Source organism: Hibiscus syriacus, unplaced genomic scaffold, assembly GCF_006381635.1.
Source record: "Hibiscus syriacus cultivar Baekdansim isolate YM2019G1 unplaced genomic scaffold, ASM638163v2 tig00111693_pilon, whole genome shotgun sequence".
NCBI lineage: Eukaryota > Viridiplantae > Streptophyta > Magnoliopsida > Malvales > Malvaceae > Hibiscus > Hibiscus syriacus.
In genome coordinates, this window is record NW_024063156.1 from 612,809 (window position 1) to 633,967 (window position 21,159).

Here is a 21,159-nt window from a genome sequence, read left to right on the forward strand (position 1 = left end):
TTAATCTTAAAACAATTTCAAAATAATTTTACAAAGTATTTCGAACCATTTCAAAGCCAAACATTCCAGATTGCTCAGAGGGAACCGATTCCCCCTAAATGGTTTGGCTCCGAGAATTCCAGTATGCTCGGAGGGAACCGATTCCCCCCCCCCAGGGGGTACCGATTCTCCCTTGTATAACGGTCGAAATATTTGAATTTTACACTTAGGGAATTGATTCCCCATAGGGGTACCGATTCTCCCCACGCTCCAAACTGTTTTATTAATTGTTTTCACACTAAAACGGTTATATTATTTTCTCTAATTATCTGCAACGTTCAAAAGTGATTCAAGGTGTATTTAAGCAAGCTTAGAAGCCATTGATAAAAAACAAGAAACATCAAGCAATTAGAATCAAGAGAGAATCAAAGAGAAAGCATCGAACCTCAAGTTTGAGCATTTCAAGCCTATTTTTCATTCAATATTCATTTTGCTTTCAATAACACTTATTGTGCTCAATTGTATTTTTTTTGAGTGTTCTTTCTTTGTTCTAGAATTGGGCAAACATATTTGCCTTGTGAGGTTTTTCTTGTAAGTTTGCAAATTTGTATTTCTCTTTGAGAAAAGAGTGTTCTCAAGAATTGGGGTATATTCTTGAGGGAGTTGTAAGGTTATCTCTTTGGCCTCAAAAGAAAGAACAAATTAGTGAATTTGTTGGAAAATCCTTAGTGTGGATAGCTAAGGTAGTGGACGTAGACTTTGGTTGATAAAGTCGAACCACTCTAAATCGTTGTGCAATTTCTTTCAATTTTCTGCAAAAGCTTCCACCAAAATTTTTATTACCAATTCACCCCTCTCTTGGCCGATTCAATCAATCGATTAACTCAACACATAACCATTACATTGAGACAATTAATGCTATGAAAGAACACATTTGTCTTCAGAAATGTCGACACAAGAAAATTTGAATTATGTTTTTGTAATATAAATTAATGAGATAAATAATAATAATAAAGTATGCAAAATTAAGTATAAATATAAAAGATAAATAAACAAATTATTGTATATAGAAGATATAATAAATATTATATCTTAGATAACAAAAATAATTTACATCTTTTATTATTATGAATATCTAAGAAAAATTTTCACAATGTAAACATTTAGTTAAATGTTGATGTAAAATTTTAATATATTTTTACATAAATTATATAAAATTTAATATTAATTAAAATTAAAAAAAATACATGATATATTTAAATACTCAAGTAATATATTATCAACAAATAGAATTTTTATATAAATAATCTTTATTTAAATATTTAGAATTTCATTTGTTAAAAAAACAAATATAGAACAAGGACAATTTGATAAAATATACATTCCAGTAATCTTTTATTCCTCCAACTAAACACTGTAATCTTACATTCCTGCCAAACCAACCAAACACAGTAATGTAACATTCCCAATAATCCTATTCTCTGATAATCTTTTATTCCCACTGGTAATCTTACATTCCGTGAACCAAACGCACCCTTAAAGGAACAAGTGCATATCCATTATTTTAAAAAAGTTATTAAATTTACTTTTTGTTAAAGGAAGAAGGAAAAATAAGACAATTTGTATACCAATTTTTTTAAATGAATATTAAAAAAATTGAATTTCTGAATCCGTATCTTGAATGACAGAATGAGTCTATACAGACGACTGTCGTTGCTGTTTTTTCTGTCTGCTTACTTTCAGTTCACCGGCCCCGCATAATGCTTATATCTGATCAGCCACCTCCCTGCTTCTTGCATAGTAATTTAAGAGGTTTAGGTAGATTTCCTGCTCATCACTATTTCCCCTTCTAAAATTTGTAATGATAAAAAGACATGTTGACTGAATACACACAGCATACTGTGTGTGAAAATCTAAGGAAGCAATAATTCATTGGCTTATCATAATCTGGATATAACCATATTCACAAAATTTTTGAAGGCTTTCTTTGCCCATAACAATGATTTCTACCCTCAAAAGGGTAATTTAATACATGCCACAAATCTCCTGGGCCAATAACAAATAAGACTCCCCCTCCCTTCCCCAGCAGGAAACGTAGTAGTATAAAGTAGGGGAAAACGAAGACGTGAGTTATGTACAAATGCCTCTATATTCTGTCTTCATTTTCCCAATACTCTTAAGTTTAGATCACCAATAATATACATAACTTCCCAAAAAACCAAAAAAGAAGAAAAAAGGGTCCATTTTTCCTGTTAATTTCTAACCTGCAAATTGAAACGACCTCTTTCCATATTGCAATGCCCTTGCAGAATAACCAGCTTCATCTGCATAAAACCCATATAGCTCATTCAGTGTCCACTCTCCGTTCAAGTTGAAGAAAATTTTGATACCAAAGAAATTAACATAAGGAAACCAAGTAAATAATCCAAACGGTACACAGAGGCAAGCACCCAGAGACTGCTAGTTGTAGATAAGTAGAGAGATGAAAGAATTTTGACAAGTTTTTATACTCTTAATTTTTCTCTGACGAATGCGGTAAGTTAGGCCTATAGAAATAGGCAGATTACGACAGCAATATACAATCTTGAGTCCTATTTATGAGTTAACCTACCTGGATAGAATTCTAATCTAACTTCTACTTAGATTAGATAAGTCATAGTGTACAAGTTTAATAAGAAGTGAAACACCAATTACAAAGTCTTTTAGACTTGTACGGCTACATTCTACACTAGCTGTAAAAGGTAGCCATCCTTAAATAATTCTCAATCAAGAGAGGGTACAGAAATAGTCGAGTAAAAGCCTTAAGAAGCCAATTAAGAAACAATGTGACGGACGGGTCAGCATTTATCATAATAATATTACAACAGTATGATAATTCCAATTGTCTTAGTTTTCCCTAATATGCCAATCTAACATGTAATAACTCTATAACAAAACTACCTAAATCTGTAAATTATTAGTACCTGTACACTGCTGTTACAAAGGCATGCAAACCCAACCAAGCAGAACCCTTTCGCTGTTGGAACTAATCCGTGCACAAGATTTTTCATTCCAGCTTAGAACTGGAAGGCCCGTGATATAAGCTACCTTGTACAGCTTGCAGATGCGGTGTTTGCTGTTGTGACTGCTGCTGCTGCTGTGTGGGTGAATTATGCAGATCTTGCAGTAATTGCTCTTGCAGCTGGCAGTGCTGTTGAGATGGGGATGGTGTTGGGGATTGTTGTATTTGTGGCTGTTGTGGCTGCTGTGCCCCAGCCTTGTTCCCATGAGGTGGTAAGCCACCCGGTAATTGTCTCTGATCTAACCCTTGGCTGACAGAAGGTACTGGAACATTACCAGCTGAATTTGTAAGAGGGGGGCTTCCTATGGATCCCATTTGAGTGGCCACAGTTGGCATACCAGGATTATACACTGGTTCTGATGATTTCCACTGAGAACCAGCAGAAGAAGGAACATTTTGCACTGTGTTGTTTGGTAAATCGATACCAACTTGGGACATTGCTTTGGCTGTGGTTGTACTCATCTGTGAAGCATTGTTCATGGGCTGTTGGTCAGCTTGAGCTGGCTCAGATTGAGATTTGCAGGAAGGATCAGAATTCACTGCTCGACTCTGTTGAAGCATCCTTTGAACAGCAGTTTGGTTTTGATGAACCTTCTTTTGGTTTGGCTGTGACTGTAGCTGCAAATGCTGGGGGTTGGGACCCACAGATGTTGGCAGGATGCATTGATTCACAGCTGATGGTGTATGGCCAGAGGGCACTGTGAAAACTTGACCTTGAGAACTATTATCAGAATGGGAAGCCATCTGCTGGAGTTGCTTTGTAGAAGGGGGTGTTGCCCCAGAAAATTGTTTTTGTTGTGGCTGGGAAACTAAAGGTTTAGATTGTTGGACAGGGCTCGTACCAGGCTCGGAATACAAACCTTGACCTTGCATCAACTGCGTGGTTTGCTCTCCTTTCTCAGCAGTTTGGTTTCTAGAGGCCACGCTGAGGCCATTCAGATGAGCAGGATCAGTAGAAAGGTTATGATGCACCAGCATGTTCCCTCTTCCCACTCCCTTCAAAAGTTTAGTTTGCTGTTGAGACTGTGTTTGTTGTCGTTGCTGAGGATGGTGCCTGCCAGATTGTTGATACTGCTGCTGCTGTTGCCAAGGTTGCCGCTGCCATTGCTTGCCTATCTGATTGTTCAATCCACTAGCACCAGTTTGGGGATTCCTACCAAGCCCATGAGGGGCCAAGTGGTGTTTCTGTTGGTGCTGTAATGACATACTAGTCACTGATGAAGATGGAGAGGGGAGTGATACTGGTTGAGTTGCAGCTTGAGATTGAATCTGGGAATTATTCTGAAGAGAAGAGGTTATGGGAAGTTGGGTTTGAGGTTGGACGTGTGGCATCAAACCACTAGATGCAGCGAACTGTTGTTGCTTCTGTTGCTGGGGCTGCTGTTGCATTTGCCTTTCTTTAGCAAGGCGCATGGCATATGCTTGCTGCTGTGGCCCATTAGCATGATTGGAAACCTGATTTTGAGAATGATGAGAGTTGCTCAGCACATGAGACTGCTGTGAAGGCGTTTGCTGCTGGGGATGACCAGGATACGACTGAACAGATGTAGTTGATTGATTAGGGTAAGCAGAATTCAACCCATTGAAAGCAGGGATTCCCTGGCTGGTCCCTTGAGCCTGCAATTGGAGCTCAGGTACCATTAATTGCCTTTGGGGGTCTGGACTGTGGCCAGACTATCAAAAAAAGAGAAGAAAAAAAATCAGACGCGAATATTGATATATAACAATTAACCATTTATATGGAATAGAAGAAGCCCAAACAGCTTGGAGGCAATACTATGTTGAAGCATAGACTTGACTATACTGCCTTATAAATGTAACTTACTCGCATCATGTGCTTGGTGTCACGAGGCCTCAACATTGAGTTTACTTGACCAGAACCTGGGTGCATATGGACGGGGCTTGGCATTCCCACCAAATTGGAGGAGAGCATGCTGCTAGAGTTCAGCATTGCTGATGATGTCATCCCTTGGAAGCCTGGCCTTGACATTGGCATGCTTCTATTTATACCACACATCATTCCCAAATTATTTCCACCAGGTAGCATACGAACCATACGATCTGATCCAGACACAGCCCCAGGGAGAGAGAAGTTTGACTGCTGAATATTCCTGCCAGATAACATTTGATTATATTGCTGCATTCTATGCTGCTCATCAGTTGGCAAAGATGTTCTGGGAACATCATTCCTACCAATCCTGAGAGAAAAATGACCCAAATTTTGTGCCATTAGCATACGGAGGTATGCAGGCACAGAGAGAATCTACACATTAGCTTAATACCTCACAGATGCATTGAGTGGTGTAGACGGTGATGCTAAATTACTACCAAGAACCAGACCAGAAGATCCCTGTAGTGAGGAATTTGCTCCAGAGGCAGGAGGCGTTGATCCCGCAGCTCCTTGATTTGATGCTGCTAAACCACTTGTGTGAGAAGCCTGATATCCAAGGGGTAGAACATCTTGACTTGATGCAGCAGCATCACAAAGATCGAGAGGCCTTTATCCAGACAAATAATAATAAAAATGATATTGCAGAACATTGCAATAAAAGCGCTAGCAAGAAAAGTGAAAAACTACAATGATTGAACTATCAAGCTAAAAACATTAATAAAAACAGGGACAACAAAGCTTACGTTAGAATCCCTCCATTTAGGTTATTAGGGCAGACTTGTGAAATAGCAATAACATGGGAGTTGTGGACAGGCACTATCTGCTTCAAACCCTGGTTACCATGCTTTACAATACACAATGAGATAAAGGCAAGTAAGGAGTTTGGAAGAATCAAGGTGAAGTTAAAAAAAGACATTCTAGGATCCTTTGAAGCATTAAGCGTGTAGGTTTTGTTCAAATCCATACTTATTTCCACACACTCAATTTAAATAAATTTCATACACTGGGCCACAACTTTGAGATGTACAAAGGCAGCAAAATTCAATAATTTCAAAGAAAATCTCAAACTTCAAAATCTCCATAAATTGTGTGATTCAACTTATCATACTATTTATTAATGTTTTATACTACCACTCAAATACTAAATGAATTGATCAGACTAAGCAAAAAGTACAAAAGATACTATGGATTCACATAGCAAGCCTCTATTCTATAAGTGGGAGTACAGAAGAGGTTATCTAAAACCAACAGATTCCTTTATTAATCTTCCTGTATATCCAAGAAGCCTAATGGTAATGATTTTTAACTTTTAAGAAGTTGCAGCTGGAGGACAACGGGACTACAGGTATGCTGTTTCCATCTTATGATTTATTTTCATAATTTTCTAATAATCTACTGAAGTTCGGTATTTCATTCCAGTCTTGGTCTCTCGGAGCACCGACAATTACAATATGTGAAACATCATTCACAATATTTCTTCATCTAAAAAGAAGGATGACAACATACAGTTGTTGATCAAGATGCACCTAAGCATGTCAAACAGAATCCTAAAATGACAATTTGCCTTCGTTGAAGAATAAATTCTAATGGTTCAAACTAGGAATACAGCAAAATTGACATTACTGAAGATGACAAGAAGACTATCTTCAACTGCTTGATTAAATCAGCCTCATCTGTTCTTAAAACTACCAACATGTCAGGATCTCTAGATATTAAAAATGTATCACAGATGTACCTGAGTCTGCCAGCAGTGCTGTTTCTTGCCAACAAGTACAATTTTCTCGAAATGAGACTTGAGAGTATCCTCTTCCATCGGCCCTTGCAAACGTTGAAACAGCTGTCTCGCACTGCCCTGCACAGCATACAGCAATAGACACCAAACATAGACTATAAGATTAGCTCCATTGAACACATCCGTCATCAATACATTTAAAAAAGAAATAGAAACTACTAGTTTTAGGGACAGAGAGGACCTTGGGAATGCCAGGCAATGTGGATGGATATGACAGAGAAGATCCTGAATCATCAGCACTGTCAGCTCCATCTCCACTTCTATCCATTAAAATTTTATGATGTTCCTTGCATTCTTTAGGATTGCGGAATACGCACTACAAGCATTGAGAAGTTCATGAGAAAGTTTCCAAATGGAGAAAAATGAATGGAGAACTGCTGTAGAGTGTAGATATAGAAAGGGATTATAGACAGATGAAAGAACAAGTAGCACTTTAAGAACAGTACACATTATTGGTGACATTTAAAAGGATGCACATTGGAAGGAAGTCCTACATAACAGAACATATTTGTAAAGACATTTAGCTCAAGCACTAACCTTAAATTGAAGGATACCGTTGATGGCATCACTTACAAGCTCCCAATTAGGACCCATGTCATGAACTAGTACAACAAGTGCCTGAACATAAATGCAGTAACATCTCAAGGCCCTGGTGCTAATGCTGACAGAAATAGAAGAATACGAACAGGATAACAAAAACTAACCTGATCTTCAAATAGTGACCACGGACAACCAGAACCAGGCTCCCCAGCAGACATCTAGAAGCAGTTTGCGTGATTATAATAATTACAAAAGGGATAAGACAACTATGAAGCATGTGATCAACCAGACAAACAAGAAAGGGTCAAGTAAAAAACTACCTTGGGTGTTTTGACTTTTCTAACTCTGTCACGACCATGACTTAATCTAATGATTTTGTTGGGGTTGGACATATTGCTCATTTGTGATCCCACTGGTGAAGGGATGGATCCACTGGGATTGATGTCAAAAGCATTATCTGGTTGTTGCTTAATTACCTTCAGCTTCGTGGCATTATGTTGCCCATATAAAACTAAGAAAAAGGATAATTCAAAATGTGAAATGTGAAGAACATGACACTGGATAGATATATCTTACCAAGTAACCAACCATTAACTCAAATACGAGAAAATAGAGCTTTACCGCTGGTTCCATTAGGATCAAAATGATGACTCTCTGATCTCTTTTTGGAATAATCTCGCTGCCAAAGAAACGGCACCATCAAACAAAAGATTCTCAACTAAAAAAGAGCACAATGAACAAATAATGTGGCAAACATAGAGGAAGAACAGAAGAATATCAGATAAAGTTCAATGCTGCAAAAAATGTCTTATGACTTGAGCACCCTCATTTCTATCATGCAAAGAAAAATATCAACTTGATCAGTGTACTCCTTGCTCTGATGTAAGAATGAAAAGACTAAATAAAAATAAAGTTTGAGGTTTTCCTTAATCAAGAAAACAGAACAAATTTGACAGAAAGGTTATTTAGAATTAACTAAAATATTTTAATTACTTTGAAAAATGAATGCGTAAAATTGCACTTTAAAAGTAACATACGCACTAGCCTAAAATTGTAATTACTCATTAATACAACTTTTTCTTTCTTAATGATAAAATAAATATACTATTTTAAAAAATAAGCAAAAGAAAAGAAAACAAGTCTGTTAATATCAAAATAAACATGGCATAATCTTTATAACAAATTCACCTGTTCATTTTGAGTGGTAGATTCCAGCTGCCAATCCTGATCATATGTAGAACCCTACCAAAAGCACAATTGAGGCCCTTAGAAACTACGAAGACAAATAACGAAACCATCCATACCATTCCTGAGGTAAACAAACCCCAGTCAGTTAACACAAAGGAATTCCTACGCACAAGATTCTTGACTTTTTTCTTCTTTTTTGGTTTTGTTGGTGTTTCTGCATAGTCATATGGAAGCTGCCTAGCAAAATCCCCAGTTGATTCAACCTCCATGCTTTTATAAATCTGGAATCCTCCTTGCAAAGTACTCTGATCATCCTGAAAAGAATTATTATCCCCACTGGAAGCATCTGTTTTTGTCGGAGCAGTGGCACTGCTAAAAGGACTTAAGAGCCTCTGTCTGGACCCAGTGCGCACACGTTTTGTTGGAATAGAATGAACATTTAAACTACTACCTGGCCTTTTGCCAATCAACATGGACTGCTGAGCACAGTTTCCATATGACAAATCAGCACAGGTTTCATATGGCCTCACAGGAAATGATTTCATAGGGTTCTTCCGCTTCTTGTTTAGTTTTGATGATTTTCTACCTTCCAAGGCTCCAGGCAAAGAATATGTACTTGTTTCTCCTTCATCCTCTTCACAAAAAAAGTCACCATATGCAAACTCTGAATTTGAACAAGTAGTAAGGAGCAGAAGACCATTAAATGACAAAGAAACACAAAAAAAGTGTAATGATTACCCGCTCCAGCATCACAAGCAGATGTTTCAACTTCCTCTTGTGCACTACTCCCAGTTTTCTGAAAAATAAAACAACAATCAACATTGGGCAGAAAAGTTCAAAAAGCTACGCAGAGCAAATTAGAAGAGATGGAGATGCATATATGTTGTCCATGACAGTTTGATTGGTGCAATTTTTCATATGCATCATATCAGGCCATTATACTGTTCTTGAGATTTTTATAAACGACTCTTTTTTATTAGATATAGGGGAAGCAAAAGAAAAAGGTCACGTATGAACTCATTAAGGAACTATATTTACCTCGATCTGTACCAAATAAGATTCAATAGATCTCCTGTAGGTTTCCATAGAACCGGAAGGAACAGAATAAAAGAGGCTTTCCTGGAAACAGAGCACATAAAAGTTAAGAGCAAAGAATGTAAAATAAGGAAAAGAAATATTTCCATAAGATACAACTTATTGTAAGAGATAGATCAAATTCAAAAGCCAAGAATACTGTCTAAATAAATGTTAAAAGCTAAGGAAAAAATTTAAGACATACATCTGTTAGGTGTTCATTCCAAGGAATGTCTATAATGCCGACATTGGATATACTGTCAGGTTTTCCTGGTGCTTCAGCTTGAAGTGCATGAACAGGGGAGCTGCTATATTTGAAAAATCTAAGAGCATATGCCCGAATAGCAAGATCATTAGTCTTTCCGGGGAGCTCCTGCTGCTCCTTACTCACATCCTGCCACAAAACATGGTGCACATAAAGAGATGATAGAAAGAACAATCTAGCATATTGATATGAAGTGAATATTGAGAAATGTTAATAAGAGAGAATCTTAAGGCAGGGAAAAAGAGACCAAATAACACTAGAGCCATTCCAAATATTTTAGTAGATATCCTTGCCCAACACCCAAGCCTGTCCAACTTCAAAGGTTATTTTTCTTTTAAATGTTAAAAAGTTAAAATTTTATATTGATATTAAATATATTTTACAATTAAAAATTACGGCTAGGCCCAGGCTAAAAGTATCTTGTCTGAGGCTCAAATTTGTATAGTGTACCTAAGTTCTTATTTTTGAACTGTAACCATCCAAGAGTTATCCATATAACTACCTAAGCTCTCAATAACCTCTTCTCTTCCTTCCCAGTTCAAGAAAAATTACCTTCATACCACATTGAAGAACAGAACTTACAAGCAGATAAGCAACATGAATAACGTACAAAACCAGTTATTAGAGAGGATACGGAAAAAACTAGCACCATAATTCAGTAAGAAAATTAAACATAAAAAATTATCATCATGACATTCATTGCAAGAGACATCCATAACTACTTAAACAAAAAGACCAAAAAGAGCACAACAATATAATCAGTACCATATCCAGTTCCATATTCTTGTTCTCGGTAACTTCATTGGCTCTTAACCCCACCAAATCATGACCAGAGATCTTTGGACCAAGACTTCTATCCTTACTATTTAGAAGCACCTCTGCTGAATGCCAAAACTCCATGACAGCATTGGCAAGGGTTAAAGCTACTCCTTTGAGTTTCCGGAACTGATTTAGTTCTTCATACTTCAATCGTGAAGTAAAAGCAGCAAATCGACATAAATGAGCAGCAGCAGTCATCTTCCAAAGACGCTCCTTTAAGAACATAAAGAACAAAAAGTATTTAAGGAAATGATGTCATATGTTCCTAGTCAATTTCATATACAGCTGCAATACTTGATTAAATCTAATAATAGAAAGGCTTTCAATAAGAAGGAAAGGAGAATACATAATATGGATTAATTTATATATAGTAAAATGATACCTGAGCAAAATCATTTGCCAACCATGCCATTTCCTCAAGCACAAAATCCCAGTGAGATTTTTGTCGATTCTCCAAGGGCAAGGTACTGACAGATAGCTCTGCAGTCCTTTGCCGCTTAGCCTGTTTACATAATGTGAGCCCTTTTAAACTTTTTAAAGAAAAATAAAATCTTACATCTAAATTTAATAGAACAAAGAGCATATATAATCAAACCACCTCTATAATCCGAGCCTCTTCCAAGATTGAATCTTCATGCGTCTTTTCCACCTCTTTCACATGATTATCCAAACTGGTTGGAACATCAGTATTAGCAGTAGGGGTTTTTCCTAACAAAGTCTTCTCAGGAATCTCACAAATAAAGTTACCCATGGTGACTAAAGGCCTACTAGAAGAAATGTTTTCACTTTTCGAGTTAGAATTATTACCCAGCACAGTACTAGTTTTCCCATCAGCTTCTGATACAGGGTGACAGCTTTGTTGCGCCTCATTGTTGGAAGGTAAACTCACTTCGTTTTGCAATACAGATCTAATTTCTTCCTCCACTTTTCCCATAGAATTGTTAAGAGAATGATTTTGGTTCAAGGAAGTATTAGTATCATAAATAATAGCAACATTATCAACAGACATGGTCTCATTATTTTCTTTTGACAATTCACCAACAGCAAAGTTTAGTGATTCCTCTTTTTCGGATTTTTTTTCCATGGGCTTTCCTTTAGATTCAACATTTTTTGGATTAATACATACACCATTATCATTATTTACATCTAAGCTTAAGCTGTTTTCAGTGCAAGCGGACTCCGAATCTAATACCTTCACCCCTCGTGTGACACTACTATTTTTCCCTTCAAGTTTTATGTCTTTCCCATCTCTTTTGGCATCACCAGCCCCATTTAGCTTTTTAGAAATAGTTTCATTTTCAGCTTTGGTGGCACCTGTACTAGGTGGACATTCAAAACCAGTTGAAACTACCTGTTCCTTTCCACCAACAGGATCAGGTTCCTCAGAAACCAAGTTAACTGGAGATTTGCGAGCCTCCAGTTGAACAGCTTCGTTAGGTACTGTAGCATCAACCTTGCTATTGGATAGATCACCTCTTGATTGGTCAGTTGTTGCTTCGGCAGCCTGCTTACCATCTAACTCCACATTCAACTGATTACCAGAAGTTTTCACCTCTGAAGCCAAATCACCATTTGAAGTCACAAATTTTCTAGTATTAACAGAGGGTGTGTTCTTCTCCTTTTGGTTATTTGTTTCTGATGTCAAAGCCTTATCATCCTTTGATGATCCATGAGCGGGTAAAGAAGAGCAATGACCACCTCGACACTGAATCATCTCTGTTGAACTTGATCGTGCTCCATCACGATTTATTTTTGATCTGTTCCTTCGAGCATACGGGCGGAAAATAGCAGAATCTTCTGATTCCTTGGCATTTTGAGCCCAATCCATCTGAGAAGATTGCTCTGATGGAACAACAGTATTCCTCTTACGAGAATGCATAAATTTCCTTTCACTTTCAGGCAACTCATTTTCACCATCAAAAAGTAAGAGGTTATCGGCACTATTGGGTTCACAAACTGCAGGAATCCCTGGTCTACCACTACTCTCTACAGAATCACCATGAGGTGAGGCAGTCAATGCAAAACTACCTTTTGCTTCACTGTAATAGTAATGGACAGGTGATACATCAGCTAGTTACTCAATTTAGATCCATAATTCAGCAGCGCACTACAGCAAGAAGAACATACCTGATAACAACATGTTCTGCTTGCTGATCATTAAGAGACGTAGACTGGACACTAACTGATGCTACATTGCTGAATTTGAAATCCAAGGGATTGCCACCCTGAGAGCAATGCTTTTTATCATGAATATTAATCAATAAAAATTAGAAGTAGCAAGAGGAGATCAAACACATACTTTCTCAAGAAACTCCAGTTCCCTTCTTCTTTCCTCACGAACATCGTACTCCTGTCTGTCATAGACCAGTAAAAATGAAAAATTGCATGTGGTTAGGGATGTGAACCAAGAGCACTTTTCAATAGAACTAAAAGAATTTTTGTAAGCAATGGAATGCAGGTATAACCTAAGCTCTGCTTGAGCCCTCTCAATAGCTGCTCTGGGCGGAGAGGTCTTGACACCAATCCCATCTCCACCATCAACAATACCTCCCATGGAATCAACCTCAGCATTTACTAAGAGAGCTGATCCTGAGTTACATCCATGCATCCCTACCTAAATATCTACTGGCTGGCCCCTCCCATTGAAGCAAAGGGGAAAAAACGAAAGAAAGAAATAAGGAGATATTGGTGAACACCTACAAGCTACAAAAGAAGTTTGAGGGTAAAAATCAGAATAACAACTAGAGTATACAGAAACAAAGGCAAATAAATGAACAATGAATTAAGAAGAAGCACCAATGAACCACAAAAATATTAGAAGGCAGTTATGACATTTTTTATGATAAGGACTGCTTTAGAAGGTTTTTTCTGGAAGATAACAAAATGTACGATAGAATAACTTGAACTAAATTAAAGAATGAAGAGAGACAGTATCCTTCTTCTTCTTTTTTAAAAAATATTTTCCACAATGTGTTGTTACTTCCCAGAAAGGAAAAAAAAAGGTTTACATTAATACATAATTATATCGTCAATCCCACAAAGATTTCATATCTTTCTTTCTTTAATTCCCCCCTCCTGGACAGCAGTTTCATAGCAACTTAAAACAACCAAATTATCTCCAGAAGCCATTAAAGTTCACTACCTGCCTTAAGTCTATATAAAAACTTGCGAAACAAAGTTAAACTTGCATGAGGAGAGAATGGCGCCACATTTGAGACAGTTAAATAATATAATAAAGGAAAAATGTATCTCGGCATTAATTGGAAGGAGAAATGCAACGTTGAATAGTAGTAATTAACAATTAAACCAACTGATGCCTCCCAATAGGCATACTTCTTGTCATATACATCCATACACAGAAGCAAAAGATAGCACGAAAGGAGTTTGGCGCCAGTAATTCTCTACAAATTCCAGGATAAGAACCACAAGAAGTCCAAAATCAGTTGCTAAACAACAAAGCCTAGAGCGTAATGAGCTTCCCCTGCATTTAACTTCCAATTAATGCCAATAAACATATATGAAGACGCTGCCACGTAAATCCACAAGCATTCAATCGAAATGCGAATGGAAAATCACAGGAAAAGACAAACTGATACCCTAAATGCATTGAATCACGGAAAGTGTTCCCTAATTTGGAGCATTACTCGAATTCTAGGGTTTTCAATACGAAAAATAACCTGAATTGGGGCACGGAGTAGTGCAATTAGGAACTAGGGCAAAGCTCCGAGGACCTCCTGAACGTTCCCGCTCTTTTTAACACTCTATTTACCTCTCAATCACTCTCTCTCTCTCCCGGGGTTTTGAAGCTACGAGCCCTTTCTCAAAGTTGTTGTGCTCAATCAAAACGACATGAATTAACCCCGAAATACGACACGTCCCTGTGAAATGCAAGCCATAAGCACGTTGTCGAGTCTCTCATATCAGTTTGTCGAATCTTTAATTAACTCTATTAACCCTCAGTTTAGACTTAAATTAGACACCGACTCTCCTTAGATTTCCCCCCCCCCCCAGTTTAATCTTATTGACCTGCGTTGTTTCGAGGAGTATACGGTGAGAAGTGATTTTTGAAAAATAATTTATAGATTATCGGAAGAAATAGAACAAAAATGGTATCATGATTGTGAAGAGTTTTCAAAATTGTCATTCATTAAAATGTCGAATTTTAAATGTTTCTTTGATCAGGGATGAATTAAGAAAGGTTTGCGAGCATAATTATCTTTTGAAAATTTAAATTACTTTATATTTTAAATATTTTTATATTTTGTATTAAAAATATATTGTTACTTTTCTAAAAGATTTATAAATTCGTCTTTTATTAAAATTTTATAAATTCATGTACTCACTATGAAATCGTGCTAAAAAGAGTACTTTACTAACAATATTAGCCAAAACATTTTCTAAAAGTAATAAAGCTCTTCCATCTTATGTCGAAATTAAAAAAAAATAAAGATTTGGGCTTACATATATGAATATAGATGTTTGTGTAAATGATTACATCCTTTATAAGAATAAATATAAGAGTGCTCAATCTTATCCAATTTGTAGTGAATCAAAATGGAAGAATGATGACAAATATGAAAATACGACCAATCAACATAAAAAAAATGGATGTTCCTTGTTCCTATATGTAATGGGGTAAGGAAAGGTAAGATAGTAGGATGCCTTCAACACTAGGTTGAGAACAACTTCCGTAGGAGACCTCCAAATTATGAAATATCCTCCATGGGACTCGATCCCACGACCAATCAACATGGTTCTAGCAAAATGGTTGTCCAAAATATTTTACAATATTTTACCAGTAACTCAAAGCTTGCAAAGATTATACATGTCATTAAATATTGATAAAGAGATTACATGACATGACATAAAAACAATCCTTATAGTGATGGGTTCATGTAACATCCACAGATTCTCTAGTTTGGGGGAAAATTGATTTATGGGTAATTTTAATCTTATTATTATTTGTTTTACTTATAATTTATTATTATTCGAATATAGTGCTGGCCTAGTACATGTGCCAGATGGACCTTAGCCCAGGATAACATGTTTGAGGGGCATCAGACTGTCGGGGTTATAATAAACATTCGTGAAATACAAAGGCTAAATAATAAATATGCATGTTTTGACTCGGGGACCAAAAGGTATTAATTTAAAAACAAGCATGACTCCCTCAATAATAAACCCATTCGCCCGACAATGAAATACCTTGGACCCTTATTAAACGACACCGTTTTATTAAAGTTAAATAACACCTTAAATTAACAAAACCTAATTTCTGCCACACTCAACCTATTACAGCGCCGCTCTGCTCGCCCTTCTTCTCTTCCTCACCCTCGCATGGCCGAAAGCAATGGCTCCTCAAGCCAGATAAAATCCGACCGACCACCATATTTTGTTGGCCACTCCTCACTCCGTTCACTGCCAACGACAGCCCGAGGGGCCAAACGACTCCCTAATCGACCTAAACCGCTCGAAACGATTCTCCTAACCTCTCATCTTCTCGACTGAATAATCCCCAAACCCATGGACGCCATTTTCTAACCGTAGATCGGTGAAGCTCCACCTCTTGACCACCATCCACGACAATGGATCAAACCCAAAGCCGCTCCTAAAACGAACCTGACCGATCACACCTTCACTCCCGACAATAGCCCCGACGCTCGGCCAAGGTAAGTTCTCTCTTTTCTTTTTGCTTCCTTTTTTTTTTTGTTTTTTACTGGAACTGATCCACTTTCCCTGTTTTTTATTCTTTAGATTTAGTTTTGTTTCAAAAATTTTATAAAGCTTAATCTCATCTACAACAAAACCCGTACAGAGTATGGATGGAACCAACAAGACCCTTTTTGCGTTCGAACTGCCCAGGTAAATCCCCAATCCCTCTCAAATTTAGGTTTTAAATAACAATCGCATACACAAAAAAAAGGGAAAAAAAACGAACTGGAAAATAAAAAAATCGAAGAAGAATTTTTCGAAATACATGTACCACTATAGCTTTTCTATTTTTGAATTTGAGATTACACCATTGTTCCTTTTTGTATCCCCTTTTACACTGTAAAATTGCAGATCCTTCTTCTTTTGTTGATCTTTCTGTGTTCGGTTGATTTCTGGTTCTCTATTCGATCGTTTCTGTTTTTCTCTTTTTTGCAGATTCCGACAATTGGAGCAACAACTTGACTAGGATTGTGGTCCCATTCCGGCATGAACAAACAATGTTGCTGTTCTGTAGGCCTTTGACCTATCTGCCTTTGCTCTTTTCTCAAATCGAGTATTGTACATTTGTACTAGGGAATATCTGTAGATGCTGGGGCGTAAACCAGCCTTTCACTGCCCTCCATACCAAAATTTAGGTTCAAATTGGCCCTTTTATTTGACTACTTGGTTTCACTGGGTAATTGTATTCGGCTTATTGGATCAAATAGGTTAAATAAGTACCGAATTAAACGAAGAAGCATTCATGTGACAATGTTAAAGGGACTTTTTTTTACTCTATGCTTTAAAATTTCACTGCTCGATAAGGATAGCAGCGGAGTGATGAACGTTGCTCGTTGTAGCTTTTTGTAAAGTCTTGATTATCGTAAAATAATAGTGGTTTTTGATTCAAAAAATGCACGAAATCATAATTTTAGGTGATATTTGTAATCTTGTAGGTTTTGGTTTGTGTTAGCATTGATATTGTTTGACTATAATTTCTATTATATTTTTTGTTTTAAAAAAATTATTTATGTTTTGTCTATTATACGGTATAAGTATAAGGACATAAAATTATTATTCGTCCGGGGCATTAAATCTCCTTGGACCGGCCCTGTTCGAATACAATTATTATTGATATTTCTAATGTATTATGGGTAATTTTAATCTTATGTAGAGATGGGTGACAGCGATAGCGGCGGAGATGTTGGTAAAGTAGCCGGACAAAAGCGGGGCAGAAGCCATGGCAGTTCAGATAGATCAGGTTTTCTCGCTTAATGAATACAATAATTGAGTCTTTAATGCATGTACTATGAGCAGAGTTGAAGTAGCCTTTTCATCACCTCTTTGAAGATCCACACCACGTACAAATCGGCCAACGAGTAATAGAAGGAAATCTGAAAACAAAGAGGATGATAACAATGAGAAAGGAGCTCCATCAGCAGGAGGTGACACTGATGATCCTGACTTAGACGATAGTTCGTCTCACATGGAAATTGATTAACAGTTTGTCGAGCTGTTACCAACTTATTAAATCTTTTTATCACAAAGAAAGCTTTTCACTGTTTTATCGTTTCTGGTAAGTTGGTAACAGCTCGACACACTTTTAATCTATTTCCATGTTGGACGAACTATCGTCTAAGCCAGGATCATCATTCATCAGTGTCTAAGCAAGGACGGCAATGATGAGAAGGGAACTTCACCGACAAGAAATATCTCCACCGGAGATCAAAAGCAGACAAGGATACAAGTTACAGTCTCAACAATCCAAAAACAAGGATGGCAATTGTTAGTGTGAAAAGCGCACAGCTGACGCGTCACGATCAGAAGTGAAGACGCAAGGTGAATGTTAGTGTATGAATAAGGTAGGTGTGTTTAGCTTAAGTAATTAGCTTAGTTGTTTAGGTTTGAATGAGTGCAGCTAGGTCCTTATTGTGCTGTACCATTCTGTTTTGTTGTTGTTGTTAGAGCTTGGTGTTGAACGGTTAAGAGAGTTGTTAAGCACTGTTATAATTGTCATCTCTAATAACATGAGTTGTATAAATTGTTGGTCTTCCTTGAAGATATAACAGCTTAATCAATAAAAATTAGAGTGTCGTCTCTCTTTTCCTCTCTATTATGATTCCTCTTTCATCTTAGCGTAAGGGTACTCTCTTCTGCTTTGAGAATCCAACATAGTATCATTCGCCAAGTTCTGCTGCTGCTCTGAAATTTCTGTAAAAGCAATGATATCATGAGACAAGTATGACTTCATCCGGCCAAACTTGCTCCATGCTGTTAGTTTGTTTGGAGACAAATGCTGATATGACATCTTGTTAGTTGCCTTAAAATTGTCAAATAATTCCCTTGCAGGTCATTTTCTTTTGCTAAAATTCATGCTAATGCCGTGGCAATAGCACACTTTTTTTTTCTCGAGAAACGCAAATGTTTTTGGGCGTAGTTTATAAACATCCTTATTGCCAAACTTAGTTACCTCGGGTTCGATCAAATTACAAAGTTGAACCAAAATTATAACTCGATGGAAAGAATTTTTATTAGTAGTCGCAGTCTTTCTCAATTTTGTTGATGCTTTGAACTTGAACACATTTGAAGATTTTTCTTTTTACTGGAACTGGGATTGGGGAATATGGCAAGACTAAGGCTTCTATATAAAAAGAGAAAATCGCCTCAGTGACCAAAAAAAAGTTATAATATACGATTTTAACCAACTTTTTTTGGATTTGCCAAAATGACCAACAAATTCGCAACGCGAAATAAAAATCGCAACGCGAAATAAAAATCGCAACGCGATCCCCAGAATCGCAAATCAGTTTCCAAAATCGCAACGCGATTCTTGAAAATCGCGATGCGATAGTACAAATTCGCATTGCGATTTTCCATAATCGCAACGCGAATATGAAAATCGCAACGCGAACACATAAATCGCAACGCGTATCCGTAAATCGCAACGTGTATCCGTAAATCGCAACGCGTATGGGTAAATCGCAATGCGTATCCGTATATCGCAACGCGTATCCGTAAATCGCAACGCGTATCCGTAAACCGCAACGTGTATCCGTAAATCGCAACGCGTATCCGTAAATCGCAATGCGTATCCGTAAATCGCAACGCGTATCCGTAAATCGCAACGATAATCCGTAAATCGCAACGCGTATCCGTAAATCGCAACGATAATCCGTAAATCGCAACGAGAATCTGTAAATCGCAACGATAATCCGTAAATCGCAACGAGAATCTGTAAATCACAACACTGAAATTTTGGGTATATAACACTGAAATCATAAACTAAATCCCTAAATCGCAACTCATTCCATCTCCATCTATCACTCTCTCCGGCGACATCCATTCCTATATCCAACGACATCCTTCCCAATCCGGCAACAAGTTTTAGTTTCGCAGCTCGTCTGTTTAGTAAATTAATTTACAACCATGAAATCATCTAATGTTGATCATGTTTGGATAGATTTGTGTTTTGGAGGGTCATGGGATAATGTTCATGGTGTTTTACAATATATGCCTTTACCCATGAATCTTCAACTAAAATTGTCTTTACAAAAGTTAACTTATGAAACTCTAATGCTACGTGTTTCAAATAAATTGAATTTAGAGCCCCTAAGTGGATTTAGGCTATCTTATCAGAGAAATGGTAAAGTTTATTTGTTAACCGACAATGAAGATGTTGAACGATTCATTGCTTACATTAGTGTTTCACAAGATGATGTTACATTGTATGTTGTTGAACCTAGAAGTAGTATTGTTGGGTCAGTAGCGGGTAGTAATCAACTAAGTTTTTCTCAAAACCCACAACCTTTCTCTAATCCAAATCCCAATCAACTTTCAGCACCAAATTCCGGTTTTCGTATTGACCAGTTAGACGATGATGAGCCAACAGAAAAAATTGTGAGTACTAGTCAGTATTCGAAATTTGGTCTTGGTCAATATCCGGACTTTGATATTGGTCAATACACGGATTTTGATGATGTTTCAGAAGAAGAAACAGACCATGCGTGTAATGATATTGATATTGGTCAATACCCGAATTTTGATGATGAAACAGCCGTTGCCGAAGAATGTAATGTTGATGATAATGAGGAGGAAGTTACGACTGTGAATGAACATGTTGAACATCCATTCTGTAATTCATATAATCCTGAAGAAGAAAAAGAAGAAGAAAAAGTCCCCGAAGAAAAGAAAATGCCACGGGCGTATAACTGGAATATGCCAGAATTACTTCAGATACCGGAAGAAGAGTTGATAAAGAAAGCAGTTGATTGTTACACAAAAGTTATTCGTATCAAGAAAGATGATTGTTTTGATACAAAGGAAGACTTGAAGATAGCTTTATATACGAAATGTGTGGAAGATGGCTATCAACTAAAAGTTAACAAATCAAGCAAAGATCGTTTCGAAACAAGGTGTATGATTGACAAAAACTGTACGTGGCGTATGATTGCAAAGAGAATAAAAGATTGCAAAATGTTTCAAGTTAGGACTTTTATTGATAAACATACATGTTCAAGAACCCAAGTTTTTCCTCACCATAGACAGGCAAACAAAAAGGTGTTGGGTGGTTTTCTGGCTGAGTTAATGTTTTTGAATGGCAGGGTATATCGGGGACATGAAATTATGACTGACATGAATGCTCGGTTCAAGATTAGTATATCATATTCTCAAGCTTGGAGAGCCAAATGTTATGCCTTGGAATTGTTGAGGGGGTCGCCAGAAGCATCGTTTGCCCAACTGCCGGCTTATTGTCACAATTTAAAGCTGAAAAATCCTGGGTCGGTAACTCATATCAAAACAGATAGAGATGGACGCTTTGAGTTGCTGTTTATCGCCATTGGTGCTACGGTTAGTAAATC

The 21,159-nt window shown here is 37.2% G+C and overlaps 1 protein-coding gene and 1 long non-coding RNA gene across 4 annotated transcripts; one reads left to right on the plus strand and one right to left on the minus strand.

Moving 5' to 3' along the window:
* Positions 1–2,012: 2,012 nt before the first annotated feature.
* Positions 2,013–14,566, minus strand: LOC120167683 (chromatin modification-related protein EAF1 B-like). Of its 2 annotated transcripts, none has more exons than XM_039176626.1 (23): positions 14,287–14,566; positions 13,075–13,305; positions 12,909–12,963; positions 12,737–12,834; positions 11,208–12,648; positions 10,992–11,111; positions 10,556–10,822; positions 9,731–9,919; positions 9,490–9,570; positions 9,190–9,247; positions 8,622–9,115; positions 8,452–8,505; positions 7,885–7,942; positions 7,584–7,774; positions 7,428–7,481; positions 7,261–7,341; positions 6,905–7,039; positions 6,667–6,783; positions 5,675–5,775; positions 5,323–5,538; positions 4,866–5,238; positions 2,943–4,714; positions 2,013–2,303 (listed from the first exon to the last, which is right to left on the minus strand). In XM_039176626.1, exons 2-22 carry the CDS (start codon positions 13,215–13,217, stop codon positions 3,026–3,028), a joined length of 6,015 nt encoding a protein of 2,004 aa, XP_039032557.1. In that variant the 5' UTR covers positions 13,218–13,305; positions 14,287–14,566; the 3' UTR covers positions 2,013–2,303; positions 2,943–3,025. The 2 variants fall into 2 exon arrangements, with proteins under 2 accessions (XP_039032557.1, XP_039032556.1); XM_039176625.1 differs by having other exon boundaries at positions 4,866–5,151; positions 13,075–13,312; positions 14,287–14,565.
* Positions 14,567–15,928: 1,362 nt separating this feature from the next.
* LOC120167687 lies at positions 15,929–17,086 on the plus strand. 2 transcript variants are annotated; one of them, XR_005520064.1, is made up of 3 exons: positions 15,929–16,278; positions 16,364–16,471; positions 16,757–17,086. It is a non-coding gene; the product is annotated as an uncharacterized LOC120167687 (long non-coding RNA). The 2 variants fall into 2 exon arrangements; XR_005520065.1 differs by having other exon boundaries at positions 16,425–16,471.
* The last annotated feature ends 4,073 nt before the right edge of the window (positions 17,087–21,159 follow it).